Source organism: Equus quagga, chromosome 3 (assembly GCF_021613505.1).
Source record: "Equus quagga isolate Etosha38 chromosome 3, UCLA_HA_Equagga_1.0, whole genome shotgun sequence".
In the NCBI taxonomy this organism is placed as follows: Eukaryota; Metazoa; Chordata; class Mammalia; order Perissodactyla; family Equidae; genus Equus; species Equus quagga.
The window spans coordinates 98201615-98224158 of record NC_060269.1 but is presented as its reverse complement, the minus strand read 5'-3'; the positions used below and the strand labels follow the sequence as shown (position 1 = coordinate 98224158).

At 38.4% G+C, this 22544-nt stretch overlaps 1 protein-coding gene and 1 long non-coding RNA gene across 3 annotated transcripts; one reads left to right on the top strand and one right to left on the bottom strand.

Annotated features, from left to right (window-relative positions):
- Window positions 1-585: 585 nt before the first annotated feature.
- On the top strand, window positions 586-22315 carry AFM (afamin). 2 transcript variants are annotated; one of them, XM_046657241.1, is made up of 15 exons: window positions 586-754; window positions 4087-4135; window positions 4444-4576; window positions 5265-5476; window positions 6318-6450; window positions 7050-7147; window positions 7954-8083; window positions 10556-10770; window positions 14104-14236; window positions 16745-16842; window positions 17886-18018; window positions 18770-18993; window positions 19854-19986; window positions 21420-21481; window positions 22163-22315. In XM_046657241.1, exons 3-14 carry the CDS (start codon window positions 4514-4516, stop codon window positions 21453-21455), a joined length of 1608 nt encoding a protein of 535 aa, XP_046513197.1. In that variant the 5' UTR covers window positions 586-754; window positions 4087-4135; window positions 4444-4513; the 3' UTR covers window positions 21456-21481; window positions 22163-22315. The 2 variants fall into 2 exon arrangements, with proteins under 2 accessions (XP_046513197.1, XP_046513196.1); XM_046657240.1 differs by lacking the exon at window positions 586-754 and adding an exon at window positions 1898-1987.
- LOC124237521 (uncharacterized) lies at window positions 15604-19074 on the bottom strand. The gene is made up of 3 exons (XR_006888027.1): window positions 18937-19074; window positions 17940-18002; window positions 15604-16265 (listed from the first exon to the last, which is right to left on the bottom strand). It is a non-coding gene; the product is annotated as an uncharacterized LOC124237521 (long non-coding RNA).
- Window positions 22316-22544: the final 229 nt, after the last annotated feature.

Here is a 22544-nt window from a genome sequence, read left to right as displayed (position 1 = left end):
GTTAGCAGCTAAATAATTCCCGGCAAAGTCAAAATGACCAGGAAGAAAACCAGTTTAAATACATTAAGATTTTCACAAGGCCCAGACTGCTATTTTAGTTCAGGTGGTTATAAAAATCATATTCTTATCAGAAATGGGGAAGGTTAGATTTGTGAAATGGATGCATTGGAGCCATCTTCTCATAATTGCCTGGCGTGAACCAGTAATCAGAATTAATAAATAACGTATCTGAAAAGAAAGTAAAAAGCATATTGATCTCTGACTAATAATTGAATATACCTAGAAACAGCCTGTATCCCTTGACAAAAGGCCAATTAGAGGTCAGCACAGTCAGTAACATTCACTGGCTGCAACCAAAGATGCTGACCATACCAGTTGCATAATTCTCTGTCTGAGGACAAAATCAATCTCTGTCTCTACTCTCCCCCTACCTCCACCACCGCTCTCCTTCCCCACTTTCTCTCTCTCTCTCTCTCTCTCACCCTCCTCTTCTCTCTCTCCCTTTCTTTTGGCCTAATAGATCTGTTCACTCTACCATTTTGTACACATAACATATAAAATTTTAGATTCTGCTCTTTCTCTAAATGTTATATAGTAAATATTTCCCCGTTACTACATATTCTTTATATTTATTAACTTTAAAGACAAATACTAATCCATAAAGTGACCATACCACTATTTACTTATCCATCTGTAAAGATGTCTCTTTCCTTTTGTAATTAATAAGTGATCCATGGAGCGATGCTTTGAAACTGTAAGTATGCTATTGACGGATAATTTCTCACCAGTGACTTTAGCATCCATTCATGAAACTGGCCTAAATCGGTTATTACTAGGGTAGTTACAAACTGTTATGCTTTATTTCTATGTTTGTTAGTTGGCATTCTTCTGTAGAGAATAGCTTTTCCTTCCCCCAATTTTATTTTAATTTTGTATTGATATAAATTTGTGAATTCTTTTTCAAAAATTTAATGGGTTGTGATCCCTTCCTGTTGTTATTTTAATTGTCGAATTGTCCCACTGTCTTCTATCTCCTTTTGATATGCGTCCCTCAGCTTTGAGGCACTTCTTTAGCTTCTGGGTTGATGTTCTCAGCTCATCTTATACTTTTCATGTTCCAGCCCTAGAATCATTCATTTCTTTAAGAAGTCCAGGATCCTTGTAGTACAGAGGAATGTTTAGAACCCAAGATGTGGGCACTAAATGTGCTTCTTGCTACTTGGTTACTATTGCTTTCAGGCCCTTTTAGTGGACATAACTAAAAGATAGGTTTCTTTCTTTATGATGTACTTCAAATATTTAGGGTCATGTTCTTAGTATAGATTCCCAGAATTTGAGTGATAAGTTCAAATAACATAAATATCTTTAAGACTATTGATTCTTATTATAAAGTTGTTTTCCTAAAGCTTTGATTATATGGAGGCTTTTTTGCTATATATTTACCAGAATTAGATATCTTAATTGTTTTTTTTTCCTAATTCTATCAGGTATATAAAAATTATTACTTTGTAATTTAACTTCCTTTCATTACCAGCAAAATTTAGCATCTTTCTAGTTGCGTTTCCTCTTTGGTGAATTGTTTATTCTAGTCCTTTTCCTCTAGCATCTGCAATACTTCAAGATTTTTTTGGCCGTCTATTTGGTTAGGTATTGTGCATACTTAACCTGTGGACTTTTTTTCTAACTCAATAGATTTTTCCAGTGAAACACAGAGATAATTTTTTCCTAGTTAATAATTAGCAAAAAATTCTGCAGTGTGATCAAATAAAAATCAAATATGAGGTATATGAGAAATAGATTAAGCAGGTTACTTTTTTACTAATACTGTCAAAGAATAATATAAAAACTTGATTTTCCTTTGTCACATTACTTTCTTTTGTGAATGTGATTTCTAAAATAATGAAACAGTTAACACTTACAGGTTTTGTTATTTTCTTGTTCTTTTTGACTGAATCTCTAACCCTGCCCACAAAGCTTCAAGATGTAGGTAAGAAATTTACTTGTATATCAGCTAAGGAGTGACTAAGTTGGGATAATTTCTATTTTTTTAATGTTGTTTTCTTTCAATTTAATTTTTCACTTGTTTTCTTTTCTCCCTCCTGCTAGTTTATATGTACTGATCAGACATCCTGAACTAACCTTCCCAGATTTTGTATTTTGTTGGTCATATTACCCAGTCTATAGACAGAGACAATTATCACACCCAGAAAATTGTCACCAGCCTTATGGCAGTATAGAAAGTGCTGCTGGGAGATATAATTTGGATTTGAAAATATTCGTATTTCTTGCAAATGTGTATAGTGTGTGGTAACAGTGGACCATTAGATATGGGTTGGGATTTTTCTGGAAACTTTGGTTGTCCAATGTATGTCCCAACTAAGAAGTAAACATTTTTAGGGTATACAAGACACTGCTTCCTCCAGCTGTCCAGTTTGTAAGTCTCCCCAAGTCTGTACATTTCCCCAAGCCTGGCCAAGATGATGTCAGCCTGGAGGAAACGGCAAGTTTTAAGTCTACCGAAAGGGGAAACATTTTGAACTTCATCTGTTCAGAGGAGATATCTTTTTGTAATCTCTTGGCCTGGAAAAAGCACCTTTTTAAACTTGTACAAAGGTACCATAAGTGTTCCAAATGGCCCTGAAGATGAGGATGGTCTTACTCAATTTAGTACCCCCTCACAGCACCTGCTAGTGGGACTAGTCACAGGATTTGAAAAGACCGGCCATTCTTGAGTTCTCCTTCTCCTTTGCACCCTGTAACAACTTGTTCAAAAATCTTGTTGATTTTTATCTCTAACGTCTTTTGCATCTGTGTTTTCCTTTGCATTTCCATTATACTACTAAAATTCATGTCCTGCTGACTTCTCAATAGGACAATTTCAAAAGTCCCCTAATGGGCTTCTTGCTTTTTTACATCCATCCATTCATTCTTCCATCCATCTATTTGACAAATAGTTCTTGTCACTTTCTATTTGTCAGGCACTGTGGGAGATCCCAGCATATTAGATATACCACTACCTGGCTGGTATTTCTTAGCATAAAGAAATGGTTATATTACTATTCCATATAAACATTTTCACTGGCTCTTCATGCCTTCCAGTTGAAGCCCAAATTCCTTAAGTCTCCCACATTCTGGACCCAGGTCCTTTGTATCCTGGGTTCCATGATTCTTCTTTATGACCCACTTTCTTATCAAAGTGGATTAATTGATTTTCCCCCAAAACACCCCAAGATTTCTCACCATTGTGCTTTTACTCACATCATTCTCTTCACACAGAAAGATGAGCCTCCTTATTTCTCTGTTAGCTGAAATCTTGTACATTTTTTCAGACTCAACTCATACACAACTCCTACTATAATCCTTTTCTGGTTCTTCATCCGGTATCGAAAAACATTCCTGTCATATACTTACCCACATTACTTTAGAATGTCATACACATTCTAATTTGGATTATAGTTATGTTCATGAGTCATTTGCACTATGGGAGTACTTAGGAACCTGAGATCCAGGGGAGCTGTTTTAGTCATCATTGATGGCCTCACAGTGTCCAGCACAATACTTTGCAAAAGTAAGGACTCCATAAAACTAGTCTATGTGGACAAGTGTAAATGTGCTCTGATTTAGTATACGCTCACTGGGAGGGAATCAATGATTTTAGACTAGTCTAGAGATCACCTAAATATCTGTGTCTGGCTAACACTAGAGACTGTACTGACCACCAGCATGCTATGGCATCTCTCATTGGGTCCTGTCATGGCATTACATAACATATCAGTTACTCTTCATATTACTTTCTAGTTATACATGATGGATATGGAAATGGTGAATGTATTTGACATCTGTGGCTAAGGAGCCATCAATGGCAAATCTAAAGTCTGGTCACTTCTTAAGCACATCATCAGCTATGATTAAGGTCTCATATTTGGTTCATATGACTTCTCTTCTTCTTGTCAAATATGCCAAATTATTTTCTACCATCAGCTTTATATTTCATACTTTGTAAATTTAGATATCATGCATAGTTATTTATTGGGGAAGTATTAACATGTCAGGATATATAATAACCTAAATATCTTTGCTTTTCAGATGATGCCAGTATCACCCAGAAATTTATAGAGGAGAATATTGGATATATGTAAGTTTCTCTAAACTCTTTTTGATGATGATGGTGTTTGTCATAATCTCATCTGATCTATTCTGGGAAAGTTAATGCTTCTCAAAAGTAATTTAATTAGGTAGAAAGCTTATCAAAAAAAGTAAATACCATATTAATCATAAAATTCAGACGGAAAAATTGAATTGTCAAGAAATTGTAAAGTTTATAGCTTTCACACTTTGATAATTTCCTGAGACTGGTCAGCAAGTGGATGTTCCTACGAGTTTTCGTTGGCCGTACGTGGGGATTCTGCAGGTGCTCACTGTGTGCCCTGTGGACTGTTGCAGCACCGTCATTGCATTTTCTCAGTATGTTCAGGAGGCATCTTTTGAAGAAGTAGACAGATTGGTAAAAATCATGACGAAATACAAAGGTCAATGCTCAGGTGAAGTGACACTCCCCGACTGTCCGAGATTAACTGTAAGTAAATTGTTTGCATTTCTTAAACAAACGAACTCATTTGTCAACACTGAGAAAATTTGGGGCTTGAAAATATTAAAAAAGAGACGCTCTAGGCCCCTCATTTTTATTTTGTCTGACTTCAGTATTTCAGACAATCTACCTTCCTAGGAGAGACACAATTCTGTATTATGATGCACAGGAGTACTTGGCTAGAGCTTTCCGTTCATGTGTGTATACAGGCAGGGTGGCAGCCAATAGCCTGGCAAAGCACATAGAGGTACAGAGTTATTCTCCTCAGCTGTCTCTCAATATGTACTCTACTGCCACACCCCTTTTCTCGGCCTACCCCAGAGAGAGTCACCATCTGCATCTCTAGAAAACTATTACTAAGCACTATGACTAAATGCTTTACCAACGCATTCTCACTCTGACCCTGTCACCTTGGGAGGGAGGAAAAAAGTCATTATGTAAGGGAAAAGTAGGCAGCAAAGAAAGACTAAGAGGTTAAAGGGCCTCAGGAGAGGATAGAGAAGGGTCCCCAAAGGTTTTCAAGGTTTCGGGTAAAGACGCTTTGCTGGTAATATTGGGAAAATTGGAATATTTCACAAAGGGTGATGCTCACCACTCCTTGTATCCATTGTGTTATCTCAGAAGGTTGAGAAGTTTTACAATGAATAAAAGTGTCTTTTACTTTTCTGTTGTCCAGAATGATATTTTACTGGAAAAGACATGTGCTGTGAAGGGGCTGCCACAAAAGTATAATTTCTCACACTGCTGCAGTATGGTTGACTTGGAAAGAGAACGCTGTTTCTTCCATAATAAGAAATCTGATGTAGGATTTCTGCCTCCTCTCCCTACTCTGGATCTTGAAGAGAAATGCCAGACTTATAAAAATAACAGAGAATCTTTTCTAAATAAGTAAGTTTACTTTTAGTAGAAAAAATGATCTAGTTGAGGAATTGTTCTCAGGCTCAATCCAATATCTATTCCAAAAGAACATAACTGGGTTCATTGATTGATTATTTCTTTCAACTCATATTGTGGGTCAGATTCTGTATTCAGTGTTGAGGATACAAACATGAACAAGTTATGAAACCTGCTTCCAAGATTCTTTCATTAATGATGTGTATTTTCTAATGTGATCAGCCCTAGAACAGATGTATGTTCATGGTGCCAAATTGCTGCTGGAAGAAACAATATAGTCTTCCCAGAGGGAAGGCACAGCTTTTACCCAGAACAAACATGAAATCAAGGAATGTTTAGCAGAACTCTGTTTTAAAGAGTGCAGTAATTGCAGAAGCAGAGAATTTTTATGGAAAGCTGATGTGCTTATCAAAACCTAAACTACAAGTTAATTTGAACATAAGTGCGTATGATCCCTGAGTCTCAGAAGGAGTGTATAAAGGCAGCTGTTCCTTGAAGATGGAAGGGAGAGCTGCTGACTGTCTGTCTGGGAGCATGGGGAAGGAAAGAGAACAGCTGTAGCTTAGTGTTCAGGAGTAGGACTGTAATCTTCTCTCTTATTTTGGAGTTGATAATCTCAATGGTAGGACGGTTGTTGGAGCCTGGATAATGCTGCCTTACATTGAAGGCTTCTATAATGGGAAATCCTTCTATAACGAAAAATCCTTCTTCCTCTTACCTTCCTTTTCATTACTTGATCTTGTCTTTTCCTGTCTTTTCTTCCCTTCCCTTGCCTACCATTCCTTCATTTATTTCCTGTTTTTTCCCTTTCCCTCCTTCTTTTTTTCTTTTATAGTTGTATTTATGAAGTTTCCAGAAGGAACCCGTTTGTTTTCGCCCCTACGCTTCTAACTGTAGCTACTCGTTTTGAAGAGATGGCTAAAACGTGTTGTGAAGAACAAGACAAAGCTAACTGCTTTCGAACAAAGGTGGGTATTACACTTATTTCATTAAAAGAATTAGGAGTCACCCAAAACTGCAGCTCCTTACTGAGAATCAAATTATAGCGAAAGAGTTGTTTACCATTTATCAATCATTCTCTTGCCACTGTCGCTGGTTTTCCAATCCATTAGCCACCTGCTACTAATCTAAATTTCTTATTACTTGAGACCCTTGAAAGACAATTGCCCATATCCTGGGTCTCTCTTCTGGCCTTTTCTTCCTTGTAAATTGGAAGAAAGCCCTAGTGAGTGAACGAAAGATGACATTTTATCCTCGATCCTGAACAAGCCCTCTTTCAGCTCCCCATAAAATTTAATCATCTCAGTAGAGATGGACAAGCTCACAGCACACCACACCACTCATCTTTCCACCAACTGCAATTCAGTCTTCAGGAAAACTGGCCCCACCTTTATAATATGCCACAAATGCATGTTTCTTTTGATATGTAAATTTACTAAGATAAAAATCCCATAGATTTTCTGTTTCTGAGCAAAGCTTGGAATAGTTTGGTTGATAGGGAGTTAAGAAGTAGGAGAATAGCGGGATTTTGCTCTTGCTTCAACATAATTTTCTCTCTCTCCTTCAGGCAGAACCTGTCATACAATACTTAAAAGCATTATCTTCTTATCAAAAAAATGTCTGTGGGGCACTTGTGAAATTTGGACCACAAGTCTTAAAATCTATGTGAGTTTTATAAGATGTATCTTGTCTCTACTAATATTTTCTTGTCTGTGTTCCACTTTCTTATGTTGTTGATGTCTCTTTATTTGTACTCTTCCTAGTTCCCTAGGGGTTTTGAGGTGGCACTCAGTCTCTGTGGATGGCTCAGGACCAGGACATTAGGTCAGGATGAGAGAAGGCCTGGGATGTGGGGAGACCCCAGAGAGAAAGGGGAGACCCCAGAGAGAAAGAGAGCTATTTCTGAGATATTGTTTAGTTAGTTGGGAATCTGAATTGGCCTGGGAGTTCCCAGCCAGGATTTTAAAAACTCTAAGTGCTTTAGACCTGACTTATCCATCCATCTTTGACCTTAATAACTAGGAGACAATCTTATAATGATAAATTTTATCTCAAGTGTTCACCCTAACCGATTAGTAATGATGTAGGTGCAATATCGTGAGAAAAATTCTGAGATTTCAAATAGATTAGCAAGAAAGGGCTCTGGGATGAATTATTCATGCCTGCCATGGGCTCACAACAGGAAACAGTGGTCCTTACAAGATGTGTTCTGCTATAAAAATTATGAAAGAGAGCATATCTCTCAGGCCTTTTTTTTCTAGTCCTGATCCAGGACTCAAAATACCAGCCTAGGATTTTCAAAGTGATCACACAGGCTGCACAATGTATAAACAGCTGTTTGGTAAAGACATGCATGTAAAAGCAAGGGTACCAATGCTTACTGCAGCTCTTTTGGACTGTATCAGCGAAGAACTCCTTCTTGTCTTACTTGCTGTTCAAGTTGTTTTAGTGGTTTATCAATCTCTTTCCAGAAACATTGCTATACTTAGTCAAAAATTTCCCAAGATTGAATTTAAGGAACTTACCTCCCTCCTAGAAGATGTTTCTTCCAAGTATGAAGGATGCTGTGAAGGGGATGCTGTGAAGTGCATCCGCCGCAGGGTAAATATTCTCTCAAACCAAGTAAGAATAGTGATTTGTGACAGCCGTTTTTTATTCTGAAGTTGCCCTAACATGTGGCTACTTTTACTACAATGAAATCAGAATGTTAATAAATGGTTAAATAATAACATAAATAAAATAAAAGAATAAAATGTTAACAAATAAGCCCAAATAACACATTGGGGCAGTTTTATACATAAGATTGTTTTTAGATTACTCAGCAGATTGTATTTTACGTGGCTAACTGCCCTTGACATAAAATTTCATGGATTTAGAATTTGTGAACATTCATTCAGGCTAGACTGAAGTTTTCTTTAATGTTGCAAATCTTCTTGTAGAGATATTAGAAATTAATAGTACAACTCAGAGGAGGATTTGTTACCATCATTTTTTTTTTTTTTTTTTAAAGATTTTATTATTTCCTTTTTCTCCCCAAAGCCCCCCGGTACATAGTTGTATATTCTTCGTTGTGGGTTCTTCTAGTTGTGGCATGTGGGATGCTGCCTCAGCGTGGTCTGATGAGCAGTGCCATGTCCGCGCCCAGGATTCGAACCAACGAAACACTGGGCTGCCTGCAGCGGAGCGCGCGAACTTAACCACTTGGCCACGGGGCCAGCCCCTGTTACCATCATGTTTTCAAGAGCTGCTTTCTCTGAGTGTCCTCAGGCTGTTTAGGAGCAGTCTTTCCAAATAAGTGACATGTTAATTTAAAATAACTCTGTTCTTCAACGTGATTCTCTAAGGCATATACTAATACGTATATTGTTGACTTAGTTTAAGTTGTTCAGGCACACAAAGGTAACAATTTCATTAAAAATATCCTGACTACTTAGTTGAAATTAGGCTTTCTCTTAGTGACTTTTTATTATTTTATTGTTTTAAATTCATACTGAGATAGTATGTTAATTAAATAACTTGAGTTTTAGAATTTAGAAATCTAAATTTAGAATTTAGAATTAACTGCAATTAAAAACAATCTCACTTGCTATTTATTTTTGTATTATTTGATTGTTTATGGGGATGTGGTTTTTATAATATTAAATATAATATACTAAATTAGGACATAAGTGAAAATTTTTCTATGAAGTTTGCAGCTGAGACCACGGGATCATATCATATCGTTAATGCCCTTCTTTAATGCCTTCACAGAGAAATAAGAGGAATTGAATTGTAATTCATTCAAAATAGAACTGAACTCCCAGGCAATAAGAGATGTGTTGCCTGGTACAATGATGGCCTTAGGTGAGACGTGTATGCGTTTGCAAAGGTTGGCTCGCTGGTCCTATGTGGTTTTTTGGAAACATGATGCCAACCCCCACTCGGCTTCTCACCCTAGCCCAGCTCTTCATCCCATTCCTCACCTTCAGTGTTCACCAGCAGAAGATTCAGACAGGAGAACCCCTTGAGCAAAGTCAGAGAGGCCAGGTGTTTTGATGGAACTCAACGTGGTTCAGGTGAAGCTGTAACAGAGAGAAGGAAAAATGTGCAGCCTCATTCTGGAGAGTCTGGAGAAGGGACTAGAGGCCAGATCAGTTTTTGAAAAATCATCCAACTAATGTGTAAATAAGATAATTCACACTCTCCTTTATTCCCATAACTTTATGTGGAGGTCACAATTGGGAGGAAGAGCAGGAAGAGGAGATAGAGTACCTTTTGTATTTTGTACCGTTGATAATTTGAACCGCTTCAAATTAATACTATCTGTAGGAAAATGACAACGAGTGGAACAGCTTCTTATGCTTAAGAAGTCTTTATCTGGTAGTTGCTATAGTGGTTCATTTGTTTACTGTTCTTTCCTTCACTTATCAAATACTTATTGAGTTTCGACAGCGTGCTTGGCAATGTAGTTTCAGACCACAAGAAAAGAAATCTAGGATTATAGACATGGTCATCCTCCGCATAACGACTTTTCGGTCAACAACAGATTGCCCCTATGACGATGGTCCCATAAGATTAGTAGCCTAGATGCGTAATAGGCTATGCCATCTAGGTTTGTGTAAGTAGGCTCTATGACGTTTGTGCAATGAAAAAATCACCTAACGACGCATTTCTCAGAAGACATCCCTGTCGTTAAGCGACACATGACTGTATTACAATAACATCTTTGGTGGCCCTCACTGGAGCACAGGTGAAAGAAACAATATTTAAAATTTAAATGCCAATATATCAGAGGAGTAAGGGTATAGTATTTAAAAGATTAATATGTAGCAATGAATGTGAATTTATAATAGTCTATTTTTCATAATGCATCATCTAAAATTCTGAGAAATAAAGCTTCCATTAATATGAAACTTCATATGTATTAAATTAATACCAAACTTAAATAAATATTATCTCTCAAATTAGCTGATAAAGCAATTCCAGATGTTATGTTTATGGTTGGTTTTGCATGCAATCATTCTAGTATGAAGGAAGATCCAGCCCTGAAGAAATTATAAAAATAAAGTCATTTCTCATTCTTATTTGGTACAGAGCAAGATTATGAGCCATATTTGTTCGAAACAAGATTCCATCTCCAGCAAAATCAAAGACTGCTGTGAAGAGAAAATACCAAAGCGCGGAGAGTGCATAATTTACTCCAATAAAGATGATAGACCAAAGGACTTATCTCTAAGAGAAGCAAAATTTACTGAAAATGAAAATGTGTGTGAACAACGAGATGCTAACCCAGACATCTTCATGGCTGAGTAACATAACTCTATATTGAAATTTATAAGGCAAATAGAAACTTATGATTTAACCTATTTTGGCTAATTTGAGTGGAAGGAATGGGAACCTTTTAAATCATTGGGTGTCACATAATCAAAAAAAATCATGGTTATAGATTATAGCATTTTCACATGATTTTAAGAAAATGCAACTGCTATAGTGATGGCTAACATTTATTGAGTACTTGATATGTGCCGACAACAGGCTACGTACTTTATATGGATTATCTATTTTAATTCTCGTAACAGTCATGTAAAATAAGCATGATTTCCCCCAACGTTTCAGATAAGAAAATTGAGGTACAGAGAAGTTAAGCAACTTGTTCAAAGTTCACAGCTAAAAGTGTCAGAGTAAGGATTTGACCCCAGGGTTTCTGGCCGAAGAAGCTGAGGATTAACTGCCATGCTATGCCACCCTGCAGCTATTCAGGGGAAAGGTAGCAGTCTTGGAGCCAAAGGGACTAGATTTGAGTTTTTGTTGAGTCGCTGGGACAAGTTAACCTCTCTGTGTTTTAGGTTGTCATACACAAAATTCATATAACAATATTCATTCATTCAAAGTTTATCGGTAATGAAATATAATCCAAGGACTTTACTAGGTTAGGCAGGATTTTTGTCCCCAGTAAGCTTTCATCAATAGGGAGTGTGATGTGGGAAGAGATAGACTTATAAATAAATGAGAGCAATAAATGTTCTTTTATTTCTGATAGCCCAATGTGATAGGTAATGTGGAGACAGAGGATGAAGTGGTCAGTTGAACTGGGGACCCGGGACAGGCTTGGTAGGGAGGAGGTACTTGAAGAAATTTTGGTAATCTGGACAGAAGGGGTAGAGCAGAGATAGAAGTATAAAACTATTTGATGTATTTGTGGCTGTGAGTAGGGTGTTTGCAGTGAGAGGCGAGGGTAGTGTCAGGCAGATGGGGTCAGATTATGAAGGCAAGCAAACTAACAAGATGCTATTGAAGGATTTTCACCGAAGAATAAGGAAGGACAAAATCACTTTTGTCTTTTAGAAACTTCATCTGGAATGAATACCAGTTTGGGGCTTAGGTGGTTGGGTAAGTAGTTTTCAGATTCAATGAGATGGGAAGTATGGGTGAAGGTTTTGTGGGAAAGAGAATCTGTTTGGATCTGAGCACATTGACTTTGAGATTTCTGTAGAGTAACTAGTTGGAAATGTCACTAGACAAATTTATTTGTGATCCTGGAGCTCTGGAAGGAGGTCTGGAACAAAGATATAGGTTAAAGAATACTTACCAAATTTTAAGTGCTTCTCATCTACTAACCAATTTAATTTTCACAACAACCCTCTGAGGTTAGAATGCTTTTATTATCCTCATTTTACAGGCAAGGAAACTGAGGCACAGAGGTTAATTAACTTGCTCCAAAGTCACACAGCTAATATGTGACGGAGCCAGGATTCAAACGCAAGCAGTTTGGCTCCAGATTCCTGCTCCTGTAACCACTGAGCTTTATTACTTCTCATGAGTCACGGATATTAAGTCAAATAAACGAAACAAAATGATAGATGTATGCATTTCACTTGTTCCTGACTCGTGTTCGCTAAATGGAAGGAATTTTTATCATTACCATCATCATCATCGTCAGTATTACAACATAGTGTTCGAAGCGGGGAGAAATGATAGACCAACAGTGAGCGTGCTGAGCCAGCAATAGAGTGTTAAAGTGCAGTCTTTCTGGACGTAAGCGTTTGACGCAAGATCTCAGTGGATCTGCCTGGCTAGGGTAGGCTTCCAGGGGTTTTTGTTTGCAATATTTTGGTGGGGCGTTTCTAGGTGTAATTTTATTCTTAAAGAAAAGTCCATGGCTTACATCAGATACAAGGAGCCCCTGATTCTCTGAAGGTTAAACACCTCTGCTTTAGGCTATGGGGATATATCCCACAAATGGGACAGAGGGGGCAGATGGGGAAGCAAGAGACATGATGTCAGAAAAACCAAGATTAATCGGGAGAATTAAAGGCTGCAAAATAAAAAGGGATGAAAAGTGTTTCCTAGACTTGATAGGCCATTGTGAGGTATTGCCCTCACAAAACATGGGGGACCTTTTTAACTTGTTTTGAATGACTAGACAGCGGTCTTTTATGAAGAAGACTGTAAATAGCACAGCTGAGGTACTTAGAGAAGACACACCTCTTTTTTTTTTGTTTTTTTTTGAGGAAGATTAGCCTTTTTTGAGGAAGATTAGCCCTGAGCTAACATCTGCTGCCAATCCTCCTCTTTTTTTGCTGAGGAAGACCGGCCCTGAGCTAACATCTGTGCCCATCTTCCTCTACTTTACATATGGGACGCCTGCCACAGCATGGCTTGCCAAGGGGTGTGTAGGCCCATATGCGGGATCTGAACTGGTGAACCCTCAGCTGCCGAAGCGGAACGTACGAACTCAACCGCTGTGCCACTGGGCCAGCCCCAAGACACCCCTCCTTTGAGAAGAGAGTCAGCTTAGTTTAAAAAAGAATTAAGTAGATATCCCATGGGACCTAGGTTCAAATGTTATACTTCCATTAACAGCAAGGTGCTTAACTGGTCTGAGACTTTGTTTCCTCAGCTATAAAATAGTACTTACCTTGAGGACTAAGTGAAAGTCAATGAGAAAGTGTTTGTAAAGACCAGGAAGTAGATCTTTAGCTCCTATGACCGAAGCACGATCTAATGCCTTGCACCTACCAAGGGCTTAATAAATGTTAGCCTCTTTTCTCTCCCTTTCCCACTTTCTCCCCGAATCACACCTACCTAGACCCTTGGAGCCTCTCATTGAGGCCGTGGAAACCACTGCCAGTGATTTAGAGCTGCAGGAGTGATTCTCCCATAGTAGAGAAGTGACAGGATGAAGTCACGGGCACAGGCTGCTCCATGATCTCTCACCAAGGCGGCACTGGGCGTGGGGAGAAGTCATATTTCCACCATCTCAAGTTGGAAGTTTCAAAGTGTTTTCCAGCAGAATTACATTCCATATGTATCTTCTGAAGTATTGGTGGCATGATATACTATGTCTGATGTTTTATGGGTTAAATCATTCCAATAATTAACTCTGAATAACTAATAATTCTACCCTCCCTAGTAGTAAATGCATTGATAGTTTGAAACATAACATGGAAGAGAATCTTTGTAAAATGATCTCCTGCAGTCAGAACGTCCTCTTCACTCACTCCTTGACCAAACCAGAGAAGGAACGTAGCATTTGAAAGCAGCCTCATCGTTAGAAGGTCTGATCAGACTAAAAGATAGCGAGATTTGGTGTTTTGCTCTTTCTCTAAGTTCTAATATCCAGAGTATTTTATACATCACAGGTTTCTTTTTGAATACTCAAGAAGACATCCAGAACTGTCTACACCTGAACTTTTAAGAATTGCTAGAGTGTATGAGGACCTCCTGGAAGAGTGCTGCACTACAGAGAACCCTCCAGACTGTTACGGCAATGCGGTAGGTTCCATTGTTGTGGACTCAGAGAAGGAAACACAGCAAAACCAGAGACACTTAAAAATTCATATCAAAGTTTGAGGGGGTTGAAATGTGATTGACCAATCTGAGTCTACTTCAAATTCAGTGTAAGCTGACCAGCGGGAAGACCAGTCATCAGTTTGGATATGCATAATGTTTTGAACTACCAATCCTGCATGTCAGTGCAAAAAACTCTTTCTATTAAATATTTTACATTTATATTTTTCTTTATGTACTCTGTATTTTATTGAACCATATTGTTTTTTATGATTGAAAAAGTAATAAATTATTATTAAAGATGATTAGGAAAGTACCAAAAGTTACAAAGAAAAAACCAAAAACTTTCTGTCACAGAGAAATAGCTGTAATTAACATTTTCTTTCATCTTTTCTATGCATCTATGCATATATATATGTGCATATACGTATATATATATAAGATTTGAATAGTACTTTCTTAAGAAACTTTTGGCCTTTTTTTTGTTTTTTTTGGTGAGGAAGACTGTCCCTGAGCTAACATCTGTTGCCAATCTTCCTCTTTTTTCTTTTTAATTTTTTTAAAGGTATGCTTCTTGGTGAGGAAGATTGGCCCTGAGCTAACATCTGTTGCAAATCCTACATCTTTTTTTTTTTCTACCCTCCCCAAAGCCCCAGTACATAGTTGTTTATGTTAGTTGTAAGTCCTTCTGGTTCTTCTATGTGGGATGCCACCATAGCATGGCTTGATGAGAGTGCATGGGTCTGTGCTCAGGATCCAAACTGGTGAACCCTGGGTCGCCCCAGCACAGCACGTGAACTTAACCACTACCCCACTGCACCAGCCTCCAATTTGCCTCTTTTTCACTTGAAGAAGATTGTCACTGAGCTGACATCTGTGCCAATCTTCCTCTATTTTTTGTATGTGAGATGATACCACAGCATGGCTTGATGAGCGGTGTGTAGGTCCGCACATGGCATCCAAACCTGTGTACCCCAGGCCACTGAAGTGGAGTATGTGAATTTAAGCACTATGTCAATGGGCTGGTCCCAGAAATTTTTGGATCTGTTTTTTATAGAAAACTTTTTATGTAATTAAACAGACTTCAAAATACACTTTATTTGAAATGATGGTATCCCATTATAATAATTTAACTACCCTCCCACTGTGTGTTGGACATTTTGGATGTTTAGTTAGGGTGTTTACAAAAAATTTTATAAGCAACCCCGAGATGAGTATCTTATTTCATCTATCTTTATTAACGTTTATGACTACTTTCTTAAGATAGATTATCAGAAGGGAAATTATTAGGTAAAATATATAGACTTTTAAAAAAAATTTGATACAAATGGCTAAGTTACATTCCAGAAAGTTTTACCAGCAGATAGTCCTGCAACAGTGCTTGAAAATGCTCATTTCACCCCACCTCCACCAACACTGCACATGGAAATTAGCTTTGCTAGATTTATATGTAAAAAAGAGTGGCTGTGTTTTAAGCATTTATTTGATTTTTTAATGAAGCTAAGCTTTTCCCATATGATTTCAGCTATTGTAGTTATAAATTTCCTATGAACAACTTGTTCATGTCTGTTACCCATTTTCCTGTTGAAATTAGTGTATTTTTAATATCAATTCATATGCACTTATGTATTATAGAAATTAATTATTTGACGTTTCTGATTTGTTTCTCTTTCACTTGATATATACTCCTTTTGCTTTATTTAAAAAATTGCTTCCGCTTGCCATAAAAGCCAGTTTACATTCATTCATATTCGAGCAAGAAAGTAAGAAGACGCGTTTCAGTCCACTCTGCCCCTGTTCTGAAGAGGAGGTCTGTTCCTGATACTTGGTGATAGTGAATCATAGTGGTGGAAATTCTTTTTCCGTGTGTAGACAGATTTGTCCAACAGCATCCATCCAGTGGTGTGTAGTTTTTCTCTCTGTTGGCCACTCAGTAGATGTCCAATTTTATGCCACAAGAGAGAGAGTTTGTCAAATATTTGAAGACAATTATTGGAGGTTTTAAGTTCTAATTCTAAATAATGAAAAAGAAGGTATAAAATAAAGATAAATGTGATTAGAAATGTTCTGTAGCAATACTATCTAGGCAATTCTAGGCAAGTCTTCATTATGTAAAGGGCCAGTTTTCATTATGTAAAAATGAGATGATAACTGCTATGGCCACTTCAAAGTGAAGATTGAATATGATCATTGTCAACATAAGATTTGCATGATACTTCATAACCTGGAAAACTCTAAAAAAATGTACAAGATGAGGATGAAAAATTTGGACTTTCAAATTTTAGCAAAAAACGAATCTATAACTATAATTGAAAAGATTCAAATTCTTACACACATATATTTAAAAACTACATTCAATTTAGTGAGTAATGTCTGGTAATCATTGTTTGAAAGTACTATATAAATTTTAAAAAGTTATTTGACAAGTCAATATGGAGTGTATAATTACATTTTAGATAAAATGTTCATAAACATGATTGTTTTTATTCTCAGGAATACAAATTCAATGAGACAACTCAGAGAAGCCTCAAGATAGTACAACGAGAATGTGAACATGTCCAGAATTTGGGGAAGGATGACTTGAAATACCAGTAAGTTGTTTGCACAAGTGGGTTAACACTTATGACCAGGATAAAATAGTGCCACAAGTCAAAAATTTAGCTCAGTCTTTCAATTATGGTGAATTCATAAACTCTGGGAAAGAATAAAAGCACAAAATTCAAGAATGCGCATTGAGCTGTCGTACTAAGCCTTTACCAGGAATGAGAATTAAAGAAATACAGGATTTGGGAAAAATTGTTCTCTTATACTTTCGTTTTTGTTTGGACTTACCTTTCTTCCTCCCAACCCTGAATCTCTGGATTCTGACCCATTTTGGGGGTGGGAATGGGGAGGATGGAGCAAACTTCAGGTTGTTATAATTTCCCAAGGAAAAGGTGGTTTGCCCCTGGTTTCAATCCATCTTACTGAGTTTGTGGAAATAATTCTGGATTTGCTTAACACTTCCATAGTTATTTTTTAGTGCTCTTGTGAGCTTTCATGAATAATACACAGTTTATTCTTGATTTTCTTAATTAACTACCATGCTAATGTAGTGTGTGTTGAAAACAAACATCTTCAAATCAAAACAAAACACAGTTCAAAAAATATGATTTCACTATTTCTGCAATCTGACTCTTAGCTGAGGAGTCAAACTCAGCCCATTAAAGATCTTAGTTTCCTTCATCTCAGACTATCCTTTTCTAACATGTATCTATTAAATTCTCCCTTGAAAATGTTTATTAACTATGCAAGAGGTTTCAAGCAGGATTTTATTTGCTAGCCAAGATATTTGCTGTTGAGGAGCCCCTTTACTCACAGGTAAGACAGGATGGTAAGACAGCAAAGTATGACAGCAAATTTGAGAGTTTCTGAGACGAAATTAGGAGGAAGCCAAAATACAGAGATCTAGGAGGCAGGCGCATGAAAATAGGGAGTGAAGAGACGTTTCTGTACCATTTTATGAGAGAGCTGAGGTTCATGTTGCCCTTACACTGGTTGTCCTCAGCCTTGAAGGGTCAAGATTTCAAGTCGCTAGACAAGGAAAGAGGGTATCTGCTTTTGTTCAGAGCCAAACAGACAAGTGTTCTTTCAGCTACCTTATCAAATTCACAAAGATAGCCCCCCAGCTCTCCACTGAAGAACTGACCTTTCTTGGCAAGGAAATGGTGACAGCGTTGACCACCTGCTGCACGCTGAGTGAGGAGTTCGCCTGCGTCGATAATTTGGTGAGCGTGGTCCACATACTTGACTATGTCCCCCAACCCCCACAAAATAACATCGTACTTATTAATTTATAGTGATTATCCATCTTCCTCTCTTGATTGTTTTCAACATTAAGTAAGGAACGTCAAGTTTTGTTTTTGGTTCACTATGTAAAAATCCTAAGAAGCAAAGGAGAATGTCTTAAATATTTTCTTGGGGTTTTCTCAATCATCTTTCTGACTCCTTATTTATATTAGAAGTAATTTGTTAGGGCAAATGGCTTAGGAATCACAATATTGTTTCAGAATGATATAGGAAACAATAATTTTAGGCAGTGTTACAAATTCTCCCTCTTGCCCCACCAGGTCGGTAAGAGAATTGCTGCTTCCAGCCCAATCACAACTTGCGTGTATCTCTTTAGGGCTGAGGTGGAGAGTGTCCTGGGGGACATCCCAGGAGGAGAATGAATCTAAGGGCTACAGTGTTTGGCTGCCACTTTCATTTGGCTGTTTGTGGTTCCTTGCTCACAATTACACATTTGTATATATGTTAACAAGAAATTAATCTATAGGCATCTAAATTGCTATGGCTTAAACTTTTCTTATAATGCCATTTAAGCCCCCAGCCTCTGTTTCCTTATACACGGGTTATGTTATGAGTGTATGGGTTTTTCAGGGTAAAGTTAACAGGGATCTTAGAACAGGGATCTTAGAATAGATCTAACTATTCATCTAACCATATTTCAGAACCCCAATCCAACTTTCATTGGTACAGGTGGATTTAGTTATTGGAGAGTTATGCGGAATAAATGAAAATCGAAGCATCAACCCTGCTGTGGACCACTGTTGTAAAACAGACTTTGCCTTCAGAAGGCCCTGCTTTGAGGGCTTAGAAGCTGATAAAACATATGTACCTCCATCTACCTCTCAAGGGTTATTTACCTTTCACGCAGACTGGTGTCAGGCTCATAAAGAGGAGCTCCAGAGAAAGAAAGATAGGTATGTTCCCTCCACTTCATCCTTTCCTTCAGCCTGAAGACACACCATGTAGTAGTGAGAAGGTTTATTGTTATGGATTTTGGTATTACGATGGAATTTGGTGCTACTCTTCCTTCCATCAAATTGTCCAGTTCCACCAGTTTAGAAAAACACAGGGGCATATTTATTGCCATTGTTTATAAGTCAAACCTGGCTAGTCTTTCCCTTTGCTAGAGACTCGGAGAGGGCAGTAGAACGAGATTTGGAAAGGTGAGTTGGGGCAACCAGCAAGAAGGCTCATAGGTAGGTTCACAATGAATTGGATTTTCCTGGGAGAATGTCATAGATGTTTGCCCTGAGGATCCAAATTAGTGTTTTAAAAAAGGAGAGGCCCAAAAGGGAGAGGAATTTTATTTCCGTTTTCTCAGGCAATGCTGTAAATGCCAATGCAGAAGACCTATTTTTCGGATTTAAGCATTGTCTGTATCACGTGAAGTGAAAACAACATTCAGTTACTGAGGAAGGAGAAATGGAGCTTGTTTTGGACATAAATTTTCTAGAAAGATCAAACGTAGTCCCATATTCTACAATACTGTGCATAATGAAGACCTAATACGTGTTCACATTTTTTATATCATTTTGCCTTTAATTATATAACCCTCCACTCCGAAGAATGTTACCATGGAATCCATCCCATAAGTTTAACAGAAAAGTTTCAGGAGATCCTTTCAAATGTGGACTTTTTAAGCTGTTTACACTCACCTAAATCGAATCGTTCCCCTTCCCCCTCCTGTCATATGACGCTGTAACAAGCATTTAGGAGGAGAGGAGCTTCAGAAAGAAATTGTTAATTAATTCTGTCTGACAACTTTGGGTCACAGGTTTCTTGTCAACTTAGTGAAACTGAAGCCTGAACTTGGAGGTGAGGAGCTCCAGTCGTTGCCTACAGATTTCTCTAACGTGGTGGAGAAGTGCTGCAAAGCGGAGGGGCCTGAAGCCTGCTTCAGTGAAGAGGTAGTTAGGTTACTTTTCCACTGAAGTTCAACTGCTGTTCCCGGTCAGGGAAAATACGACAGCTCCCCACAGGACCCGCTTCCTCCCTGCAATGTCTCTGAGGCCTGTACTCCAGAGCCGTTGCTGCACAACTGATACGCAGACGTCTCTCTGTCAGGATTTGGGCACTGTCTTCTTGGTGACAACATGGTGTAAGAAAAGATGGCAGGAAAACTCAGGTTCTAATTCCAGCAGTCTAGGTCACGTAAGTTAAACTGAACTGCAGTTCACCATCTGTAAGTGAAGATGGTAATAATTACCCTTGAATTATACCATTGGTCTCATTCTTCTGTTTTGAGTCATCCATTATCTTAATAAAACAAGTAGTCAAGCTGACTTGCAAAGGCAATCATACCACTCCAAAGGGCGGAGAGAAGGAAGGATGTTAGGAAGTGAAGTCTTTCAGGGGGTGGCCGTGTCAAATCCTGAGCCTTGTCCCAGCCTTCCTCAGTGGAGAGTACATGTGTGTGAAGTGAGGAAGTGGGAAGTAAGAGTAGCGGAGAGAAAAAGAGGAGACACGCTCCTAGCTTGTTTTCACTCCAGTGACTGGAGTCTGTGACCGACTTATGGTGTTCCTGGATCCCCGGGTACCTGCGAACGTCAGCCCCAGTGGATGGCTCCTTGGAAGAACTTCTTCACTGTTTTCCAACTTCCTTTCTGATTATTTATTTTCTAGCAACACCCACTGCACTCCAGATGCACTCACAATTCATGCACACACATACTTTACGCACACTCACATACTTTATGCAGGCTCATGGACACACATGCGCACAGCTTTCATTTTGGCTGAGAGCCCTCTATTTTTCCGAGTGAGAGCTCATTCTGTGAGAATTCTTCTTTTAGTACAAATTATTAGTTTTAAAAAACATGCTTAATTTAATTCTAGGGTATTAATCAATATCTAGCATTTATCTGACTGAGTGTTTACATTGAGGTCACATAAAGGGAAGGATGAACTCTCTGTCAGTTCATAAAAGGATTGAGGTGTCTGTTCCCATAAGCACCTGAAGAATGTTTGCTGTCTCCTCAAACAATATGAGAATGGTTTAATTTTTCTTTAAAAAATGTAGGCAGGGACCAGCCCAGTGACATAGTGCTTAAGTTCACGCACTCCTCTTCAGCAGCCCAGGGTTCATATGTTCGGATCCCAGGCGGGGACCTAGCACTGTTCATCAGGCCACACTGTGGCCACCTTCTACATAAAATAGAGGAAGATTGGCACAGATGTTAGCTCAGTGACAATCTTCCTCAAATTGGCAACAGATGTTAGCCCAGAGCCAATCTTTCTCACCAAAAAAAAAAAAAAAAAGAATTCATGCTGCTCTAAATTTAAATAACAATATCTTAAATTTTTCTCCCTAAGTGTTTTTTGTTCTTTTTTTCCCTCTCAGGGTCCAAAATTGGCAGCCAAAAGCCAGGCTGCTTGAGAGACATCAAGTAAATACCATCAAAGGTAATCCCTTCTCTTTCAATCAAATGCCGGATGGCTTTGTAGCTTGTTTGGCCACCTGGCTTTTCCCCCCTCTTGCTTCAATGTCTGTTTCTGGTTCATCCCACATGGCTTGTTCCTCATAGACCCTGATGTTGGTCCTGTGAAGTTTCTCAGGGTATCAATCCGTCCTTATGGGGTGGCTCTGCTGCATTTGTGCTAACACGTCTCTGACTGTTCAAGAAATTTTCTGACCAGCCAAAAGGCACCCACTGCTCTGCCTTTCTGCTTGCGTGTTCAGCTGTCTGGACCAGAAAGGAAAAGCAATCGCATCTCTGAATGTTGACAGAGAGGAGGGGGTTGGGATTGGCAGACAGGCCTCAGTCAATCTGCTCTAAGGCTCTTCTGCAGCATTTCCATAAATGAAAAATGAGATGTCTGTGATTTCAGAAAGACATACAAAGGATGCCCTCTCCCCTGCAGTTGATGTAAGACATTCAGAAATGTTAGGAACAACATGTTGTGTAGATAGAGCAATGACGTACCACGTCTGAGAAGAGAGACCCGGACTCCCACAGAAAGGATGTTTGGACCTACAAGAGACCGTAGTTACCGCTAACAATTTTTTATGTACATGACTTTCCATCACCTATATTGTAACATTTCATAATCTTTGCTGCATAAGATACTATTTTTTCTTCCTAGGTTGCAGAGAAAACAAAGACCAACTTACCTGCTTCCTATCTGTCCTGTGGTGAATTTCATTTTCTGAGAAGACTACAGTAAAAAGATTCTTCTGTAACCTTTACTTGAAATGATGTTGTTGCAGCAAGCAATAAACACAAAATTGTAAAGTTATTTCTCAAAGACTGATGTCGTGTGTCAATTTGATAACAAAATTAAGTAATCAAGATTCATTCATTCAGCAGGGTTTGCTCACCAGCAAAATCTACCCTACTCCATGGAAGGCAGGACCCTATAATAGTAACTGTGTGGGCAGAATCCTACCAGATTCTGTTTTTGTTGCTACTGGGAAGGAAATGGGGGTTTGAGGGCATGCAGCATTGCTGCTGTTGCTACTACTTTC